The 9867-nt window shown below is 41.4% G+C and overlaps 1 protein-coding gene across 1 annotated transcript; it reads left to right on the top strand.

Annotated features, from left to right (window-relative positions):
- The first annotated feature begins 223 nt into the window (after positions 1–223).
- On the top strand, positions 224–9429 carry hs3st3l (heparan sulfate (glucosamine) 3-O-sulfotransferase 3-like). The gene is made up of 2 exons (XM_023831196.2): positions 224–1020; positions 8336–9429. The coding sequence occupies exons 1-2, from the start codon at positions 560–562 to the stop codon at positions 8952–8954; spliced, it is 1080 nt and encodes a 359-aa protein (XP_023686964.1). The 5' UTR covers positions 224–559; the 3' UTR covers positions 8955–9429.
- Positions 9430–9867: the final 438 nt, after the last annotated feature.

Genomic DNA, 9867 nt, shown 5'->3' with positions numbered 1-9867 from the left:
CGCCGGTGTTGTTTTGGACAAAAGCGGTTGCTAAATAAAAAAACGTCAACGTACACTGCAGGTGTATTTAGGTATTTTACTTTGTTCACAGAAGGAGCCAGTCTGATAGCACTGGCTCCGCAATGGGACACTTCTCTCAGCTCTCCGACAGCGACGTGGGTCCCGCCTTTCTCCACGTCCCTCCAATCAATGCATGCTGGGCGCAGCATCGGCGTATTTTCATGAATGAGCAAGTCGGAAATGTCATTTTTGAGGGACGTATAAAAACTGGCTGACCAGCATTGGAAGCATAACTCCCGCGATCTGAAGGGACCGTTGATATTTAAGAAGCATCTCGGGGAACAACCATAACTGTAGAGTCAGGTAGTCAGAGAATGTGTTTGACCTAACGGTGGAAATGCGGCAAGTCGTCGGCTTTTTTGATCTTAAAAATTTGGGGCATGCCACGATGCATGGATATGTGTTTCATACTGCAGAACTATGCCAGTACGCATCACAATTTAGAGCGCTCAAGGTCCAATTCTAATATAATGGCTTCCTTCTGCTTGCGCTTAGAGGGATGGCAAGTTTTACACACCTTCACCTGGACTTTCGGAGACTTTTGCAGAAGCTGCTGGTCATGTTTTTCCTCGGCATCGTATGCGTCTCTCTGTTTTACTTTCTGGTCGGTTGTTGCGACTCAGAAGTTTTGGAAAACTCCGATATAAGGCACTCCAGTCAGTTTCTCTTTGCCGGATGGTACCAAGCAAAGAACGGATCGCATCCCAAGCGCTTGATAACTGCCTCCAGCGCGGCTGCGGAGGCCAGCAGTGCTGAGGTCACCAAAGCGCCAAGTTTCGAAAGTTTGGGGAGAGAGTGGACAGCGACCAGGAAGCTCCCTCAAGCTCTTATCATAGGTGTCAAAAAGGGGGGAACCCGAGCCCTCCTGGAGTTTCTGAGGCTTCATCCTGACGTCCGCGCGCTGGGGTCGGAGCCGCATTTCTTTGACAGGCATTACGCACGAGGACTTAATTGGTACAGGTAATGCTTCTAACCGTATTCATATTATATTTATTGAAGACTGCTGATAATTGCTCAGTAAAATATTCCAATTATTGCGTATGTTTCTGCGACAGTTATTCCCAAAGGATTTTTTTTCTTCTTTTTATAATAGTACGTTGCCAGATTTTGCACCCTTATCATGCATTATAAATGTTTTAATTAACACTCCCATATACTATAAGCACGATTTCAACAATGATGTACTTCACAAATAATAATTAAGATGATAACTAAAACTAAGTAGCATTTTAAAAATTTAAAAGATAGTTCAGTTTCCTTCTGCATAAAGTTTCACTTTTACTTTACGTCATTGAATGATGAGGATAAGCGATATTTTATGCTGCGCACATGGTTCACCACAGATGTCTTTATTAAATGAGCACGTTTTATAAATTGGGATATTAATATTAATTATATCAGTGGAACGTCTATTAATTCCGTAGACTTCCTTTCTCGTGCACATCAGTAATCTGTCCACCTACAAGCTTGATGCATAGATGCAGCAAGTATTGTGGCTCAGTCCCTCATCCCACTGATTTAGAGAACCTTTCACAAAAGCAAATCCTACATGATGTATACAGCATCTTGTGCATTTACCCTGAGGTCAGTGATATTTGAAGACACTAAATATATCATAAGTGTAATAAGACTGGGTGCATTTCTGTCTGCAACCCAAATACAGTCATCTGTGTGTAACTTGGGTCTAATTTGTCACCTGAGCCTTCAGATTTGTCTGGAGAGTGGACAGAATCCAATTATTTGCTTTGACTGACTGATCGTTGTGTCAAACACATACTTTGTTATAATTAACTAGAACACATACACAAAAAGCACTGTGGACTTCTTTGAAAAACAGAAATATAAGTTGATATATTGGTTGTTTTCTTTATTAAATATATAGTATATCAACACTGAATGCATTGGAATCGGTAGTCATGAAAAGTATATATCACATATGCAGCAGTTATGAAGAGGTAAATATCACTTGAACAATATTCATTCATTAGCAACAATAACACTGATAGATTTCTGATTAAGAGAACTCTGCTATAGTGTATTAGCGTATATATTGTGCCCCATGGTCAGTTAAGACTCCAAGTACGTTTTATGGGCCACGGCGAGAGATGTACTGCAAAGTATACGCCAGCTTGACATTATTATGGGCTGTCAATTGACCTCTGACCCTGGTCATTTGTTGTGTGGGAGATAATGATGTGCCCTGGTCACTTTATGTGATCTGCCAACTCCAGAGGTCCAGTGAGTGTGACTCCAGGGGACAAGCCCTGCTGCAGCAGCACTCAGCACTCAGAAAATGAACTGTCATTGCTAAATTTGGTCTTTGTTCCACCGGCACAGATCTGTATCCCGAAGAAAGAAAAAGGTCCCAGATGAATGTCTGTGCTTAGATAGAATCTTCGACAAGCCGGGGGAAGGATGAAACCAAGTTGTGTGCTTATACTGTTTCGCCATCGATTGGCCCTCAGTTTGACCTTGAGTAGAGATGAGCATTAAAGCAGTTAGCCTCAGACTCCGTGGATTTTGTTACAATTAGCAAGGGATTTTATCCTGTGATTCCATAATCGCTGGATGGAGGATGAGGGTCATATTTCAATTTTATGCTCTCCCCACTGCTCGGAACATAGCACTGCACTAAATTCAGTTCACATTTACCTTAAACACAGTATACAGATGTATTGCTCTCTTGTCATAAAGCCAGAAGTTAGTTGGAAATCAGTGGGACAAGACAGTTCAGAGTTTTTGCTTTTATGGAAAATATGAACTTCATGTATTTAACCAATCGGTTTGGATGTCTTGGTTTTTAACTTAAGATTCTGTTCACAATTGAATTAGAGAAACAACAATAAAGCCCATGAAATCTGGTTGAGAATATTGATATCATATTTACAGAAAATAAGTTACTCATAATCAGCGGAGAGACTACAATCATAACTGGGCAAAGTATTTCATGTCACAAAATACACATTATCAAACAAAAAAATTCAGATATATAGAATACGATACGATGTCAAAACAGTTTGAATATGTCAACATCTGTGTGCTTTGGAACACGATCAATAACAAAAATGCATTTTAAACCTTATTAAGATTTCATAAAGTAATTTTTGAAAATGAATGAGACTGCAGTTAAAAGCTAATGCATTGTAAGAGGGGAACGATTACTGGCATACCATACACTGTAAAAATTATGCATGTGGCCTTGAGAGCAGATTTGAGTAAACCTGAGAAAGAATGCAGCCTTTGTGTCAGTAGCTGGAAAAAATGTATAGTGTTTGTCAAAGTACAGGAAGCAGGGTGATCTTCATGGGAGGGATGGCGAAATGATGGACAGTTGTGTCCTGTAGCTAGAGCTGCTCAGTACTTTGCAAGATCACCATAAGGTCCAGACAGCCTGTTTTTAAATTCAGCCCTCATTAAAGTACCACCGGGAATTAGGGGAGACAGCATCAGAGGGGTTCCTGATGATGGATGTGAGCTGGAAGTGGACAGGGCACAGTTACAATTGACTGGCTTTTTAATAGCTATAGTGCAGTTGTAATGGTTGGCTGGACCTAATCACACCCCCTCACAGAAGCACACACACGGACACACGCATACATGCACATACAAGCGCATATCATTAGCCCAACTATATACACAAATTTGCTGCACTGATATTCTTCTGAAAGTCGTTTTTTTTTAATCATCAGATATAAAGATCAGTTCAATTAATCTTTGATAAAAATCCTGTTACTTCTCAATTTTTACTATTTTTCAGGAATGCGCTCTATTGTCATTTGACATGTTACTGATAAGCGTAAACGTCCGGATGTAAATACATGAGGAGATGCATATTATGCATGCATGTACTCCCTAACCAGAGATCACAGACAGGAGACACCTCCTAGCAGCATGTGAACAGTGCATAATCATAAGCATTAGCCTTATATGTCCATGAAAGGATCCACACCCTGCAACCTAAGATTAATGGATACAAAAAGAAAATGCTCTCCAGCGAAAGTTGGTGCCCGACACAGGGAATGGAGTAATTACCATGCATCTGTTTGTGCACAGCAAGCCGCTGATGGGGCTCCCGTGTGCCACGTCTAGCGTCCACCTGCTGCCCCCATAGCCAGCTGAGGCCTGCATTATCACAGCCCACCGTAATCAATACCCAGCCCAGAGTGTGGGGCCATTTGGCCTCTTAGGGGACAGGGGAGTGGCCCCAGCCATGGCGCAATTAGGGCCAACATATTTACTTTCTCTTTAGAACAACTCTGGTGGGACCAAGAGGGGAGAGATAACAAGAGGCAACAACAGCAGAGGTTTAAAGACAAAAGCAGCATTAGTGACATTAAGCTGATTTATTGTCCATTAGCTGTGCTTATTTGAAATGCTATCGGAATGTAAACAGAGGAAGTGCATCACTGCACAGTTGTTTTCGCATGAGTGTAAGTACTCTCACGCTGTATCGTGCAGTTTTTACGGCCCTTCGGATTACCTCATAAAATTTAATGTGATGGTCGATCGAGTCTGATACTGTTTATTTCCATAGCATCTCTGGTGATGCTTTGAGAAAGTACTGTGATAATAATCAGTACCGTTTTAATAATATATGAAGGAATAGAGTTTAGTGTCATGGAAAATAATAACTTATTGCTCTAATGTTTAAATACAGACTAATGATGGTAAGTATAATAAATCCATTATTTTGAACAAACATAATCAGGCTGTGAGACCAATAAACTCTGTGGCTCAGTAAAACAATTATTAGCAGGACTACATCTCATATTCCTCATCAGGGCATCACTGCGGTTTGTTAGCTTCTGCACTTCTGTGAATTCTGTGAATTCTGTGAACTCTCATCCGTGGTACGACGCCGCATCAGGGCATCACTGCAGTTTGTTAGCTTCTGCACTTCTGTGAATTCTGTGATCTCTCATCCGTGGTACGACGCCGCATCAGGGCATCGCTGCGGTTTGTTAGCTTCTGCACTTCTGTGAATTCTGTGAATTCTGTGATCTCTCATCCATGGTACGACGCCGCATCAGGGCATCACTGCGGTTTGTTAGCTTCTGCACTTCTGTGAATTCTGTGAATTCTGTGATCTCTCATCCGTGGTACGACGCCGCATCAGGGCATCGCTGCGGTTTGTTAGCTTCTGCACTTCTGTGAATTCTGCGAATTCTGTGATCTCTCATCTGTGGTACGACGCCGCATCAGGGCATCGCTGCCATAATGAACTTGTGCTGCACTGCTACCTTAATTTTTTAAAATCGAATTATTGTTTTGGATTTGCTTTCTATTTTATCATTGTGACCTATACTGGACCTTCGTGTATAATAGGTTTTATCCTTTTTAGTGTTTAAAATGATATATTCAGCTCTTATACTCAAGAAAATCTAGTTGTAACAGATTCTTCTCTACTGTGTACTTATTTTAAATCTAAGTAGTCCTGCACAATAATTGACTATTTCTATGCTTCTGCGCCTGAGCTATGGCAATCAGCAGCACTATTACCCATGATCCCCTCAAATCCGGATAGGCCGGGGTCACCACTTAATAAAACCATGTAGCACCTGATCACAGTGCCTCTCTGCATTGCTTAACACTTAGAGCTGCTTTATTGCCGGCAAGTTTTAATCAAGCGGCAGCGTAAATACGAGGGGGTGCTTCTAATGTGGTATTTGAAGACGCCTTTTTGAAAATATGAAGCCCTGGGGACATTTTCCAGATATTACTGGTAGGGGTCAGTAGCCTGCATGCCGGCTAACCCCTTGACCTGTTGATTAAAAACATTATTCTGTTTAACTGACTTCATTAATAAAAATGAACCTCAAAATAGAATGCGCCGTGGTTAAACTAGTACCTTCAGAAATGTAATCAAATGTTCCTAGACTAATACATCTTATATAACGTTGTTATAAGGTATAATGTCTAATTAAATAAAATAGCTGGCTAGTATCCATCAATATAATTACATCTAGATCAGCAGGTAAAGCTACATTATATTAGATATACATAAAAAATATGCATATACTGAAAGAGCGATAAGAGTGTGTGCATGTTAATGTGACTCATAGTCACTGAATGCTAGTAGGACTGCATTTGCCACTTCTTCAGAGATTCATGTAATTACAGACCTCTAAACGGTCTTGTGTTTTTACCTCTGCGGAAAGGCAGAGAATGATAAAATATAGCGTGGAGGAAAGGCTGAATAATAAAAAGTTCGCGTACAAGATATTTTTGCAGGTAAACCTGCCTGAAAGAGAAGAGGGACGTGGAAAGACAGAGTTGTCATAATGTGCTTTCAGTTTAGAAGCTCTGAAATTTGAAGTGTAAGAGTCAGTGGCTGAAATAGTAGCTTTGGCTTAAACACGGTAATATTCCTTCGTTGAAATGGATGGATGATTTACTGTTTACTTGAGTCTGATGTAAAATTACTTATGAGCAACACAGCATAGTGGGAAATGGGCATACTTGCTTTTGTCCTCTGAAGAACATGGTTCTTTATTAGACTTCTGCGGTGTTGCTTTTCTTCTTTCTTAATGGTTCGATAAGCACAAATGACACAAAAGCAGAAAATCTGCTGTGGGGACTTTCTTCAAGGTTGATTGAAGCAAGCCTACTAATGGACTCTTTTATTTTCTACCAGTGTGTTCATGTCTGTACCTTAGATGGCAAACGTGTGTGTGTGTGTGTGTATGTGCTTTACTCCTGGTCTTCTCTCCTGAGGTGCCATCAGAGCGTGAACCCAGAAATCCTCCATCAGCCAGTTGGTCCTGGACAGGGGCCACCTAGGGCTGAGGAAGTGACATTTCTATAGATTGGCCAGCAGAGTAGATATCTGTGAATTATTACCAGTCACCTCGGATACCCTTGTTAGGTTGTTAATGGGCATGGGCAGAGCAAGAAGCGTTTGGAGTGAGTGACTGTCTGCATGAGCAAGCCGATAAATGCCAGTGCCCAGGAACTGTCAGAGACCTCTGTGTGAGAGATCCTGAGGCGTTCATCTTGATTTGGGAGTCGTGTTGCAGGCGTTGGCCGTGCTGAAAGGCGATCTCCTCCTTTGCCAGATGACGTCATAAGCAATAGCTGCTGCACTTCTTCTCCCAGCCGGTTCATCAAATTGACAGTCGGCCTACTGTCTCCCCAGTACGACCAAGATCAAAATCTGTGCCTCTGTTTGTTTTTCATTTTTTTCAGCATCTGAACGCTCATCCCTCCCATCTCTTATTTATGTCTAAATAAATAAATTAGAATAATTTATAAATCATTTATAAATATTGCCCAAGCTTCTTGCTTGTTCTGGGGGTGTTTTGTCTTACCCCAAAGGAAATAAAATGTCTTCTCTAGTCACCCTTTTTGTTTTGGAAAGTAAGTATTTGAGAAACAATGTCCAGTATCTACTGGAAATAACACAAATGTTTATGTTAGGCATTGAAAAGGCAGTTGAATTCCCTGTGTTATAAGCATTTATGGCTTTTAAAAGTGATGCGAAATTTGTAGGAATTTACTGGTGTGATTCAATATGTTCCAATAATGAAATATCATGTGAACTGTAATGTGTTTTCAGCAGATAATGCTACGGTTGTTAGAGTTTTAGAATTTGTAGCTCAGATGATAGTAAAGGTTACTAAAAGTTACTGAGCTAGTCTGTAAAAAAACAAAGAAAATGTAACTTTGACACATTAGTGCTGAGAGGTCGGCTGTATTAGTCCTTGGGAGAGCAGGTGGACTAATTGAGCTGTGCATCTGAGTCAGGGTGTCCACAAGCCACTTAATGTAAATGAGTCCCATCTGCTAGCTGGGATAAATGTGGAGACGCGCAGGACATACTCTAGGTCCATTTGTTCTGCCTCACATGTGAGGACCTTCCAGTGATTGATGTAGCTCATGTCTTGAAGCAGCGATCTTTACAACTCATGTCTTTTCTGAGTGAGGAAAGGGCTTGTGGCTAATGTGACAGAGCACGTTGGGGTTCTCAGTATGCTGTTTAAAAACAAGGGCTCTCCCTAATGGCTGTTTCTCATTTTCTGCACCTGGATTCTAGATGGATACTAGACAGCATTTACCGTTTCTGTTGGACAAACACGCCATGCTGTATGCGAAGCATTTAATAATCACATGGTGTTTATAAATGCGGCCTTATTTGCCATAAATAAGGAAAAACATGAAATGTAAAATGAAATGTAAAATTGTATTATACTGTAGATTCGCTGCAAAGTGCTGCTCTTTATCGGTCTCCACTTAGCGTTTTCTTCGCCTGACAGAACTTCCCCCTGATTTTCCCTAGGAGCATGATGCCTAAAGCCTTGGATGGACAGATTGTGATGGAAAAGACACCAAGATACTTTGTGGCAGCCGAGACTCCGGCACGCATCCACGCCATGTCCAAGGAGATCAAGCTCATCGTGGTGGTGAGAGACCCCGTCACCAGGGCCATATCGGACTACACACAGATCATTTCGAAGACGCCCCACATCCCCAGCTTCGAGACGCTTACTTTCAAGAACAGGACTACGGGACAGATTAACGCTTTGTGGAGCCCCATCTGGATAGGCCTGTATGCCTTGCATCTCGAGCGGTGGATGTCCTACTTCCCCTTGTCTCAGATACACTTTGTCCATGGGGAGAAGCTGATCAGTGATCCTGCCGGAGAGCTCGGCCGCGTCCAGGACTTTCTGGGACTGCAGAGGATCGTAACAGACAAACATTTCTACTTCAACAAGACCAAGGGATTTCCATGCCTGAAGAAACCAGAGGGCAGCAGCAAGCCACACTGCCTAGGCAAGACCAAAGGCAGGGTGCACCCAAGAATCGAGCCTGAGGTTATTCAGAGATTGAGAGACTTTTACCAGCCCCACAACATGAAGTTTTACCAATTAGCAGGTCAGGATTTTGGCTGGCAGTGATCTCATTGAAAGGGTGGTAAGAAAAGATAATATCTCTCCCTGAATCACGCCTCTAAGAAGGTTCTTCTTGTCTTTGATCTTATTGCACTGGCTGTTTCCAGTTATCCTTTGGGGTAGAAAATGCTACAGAAGTAGCCAACAGAACCAACAGACACTTAAGTGACAGAATCTGAAAAAATGTATGCCCATATACCATGACGAAGTGCTGGAAACGAGAATTACATGTTCAAAATGTCTGTCTGGTGTGGAGCTTTTTTGGGGTAATTTATTGTGGGTAATTCATGGGGCATTTTATAACGTGTGTAGATAATTCATGTGACACCCCCTCTACTGTGTATGAAATCCATTAAGACTGTGTGAGGTGTCTGTCTTGATGACTTTGTGGTAATTCTACAAGTCATTTTCTCTGATATGCATTGTCAAGGTTACTAAAAAATTGATTAAAAGCTTTCAGAATGAAACCAGTCACTAAAAATCTTATCGTTTGCCTCCGAACGTGTGAGTTGTCATTTGCAGTCCAGGATATACACATCAGTAAAAGAAAAAAAGAAAAAAACAACAGAATAGCTGTAGAATAGAATAGCCGTGTAATACTTCTGTCGTGGAAAAGCAAAACACCGTAACTGCATATTTTATAGCGATTCAGTTATGACCAAAGTTGTATCTGTTTTATCTCCAGGCTCTGCTTTTTATCTAATGACTAAGTATCTTAGTTCAGCTATGCTCAATCTGGAACAAAACACTGTTGTTAACCTGCCTTCTGCACATACAGGTGGACAGTCAAAAATCATTGAAGACCTTTTTCTCAGTTTCAGTGTCAGAGTTTTGCCTTTGCAGATTAGTGCTTTTCTTTATAGCCTGTATCAATAAATGCGAAAGGTTTGTATGTATCCAAGTGCTCTACCATTGTAAT

This window comes from Paramormyrops kingsleyae, chromosome 5, assembly GCF_048594095.1.
Source record: "Paramormyrops kingsleyae isolate MSU_618 chromosome 5, PKINGS_0.4, whole genome shotgun sequence".
Classification (NCBI taxonomy): domain Eukaryota; kingdom Metazoa; phylum Chordata; class Actinopteri; order Osteoglossiformes; family Mormyridae; genus Paramormyrops; species Paramormyrops kingsleyae.
The sequence above is the reverse complement of the archived record's forward strand: the minus strand, read 5'-3'. Positions and strand labels throughout refer to the sequence as shown.

Excerpts from the sequence above, each read along its gene's own strand:
- hs3st3l (XM_023831196.2), top strand. The coding sequence starts at position 560 with ATGGCAAGTTTTACACACCTTCACCTGGACTTTCGGAGACTTTTGCAG. Across the intron at positions 1,021-8,335 it reads CGAGGACTTAATTGGTACAG|GAGCATGATGCCTAAAGCCT; the intron begins GTAATGCTTCTA and ends GATTTTCCCTAG.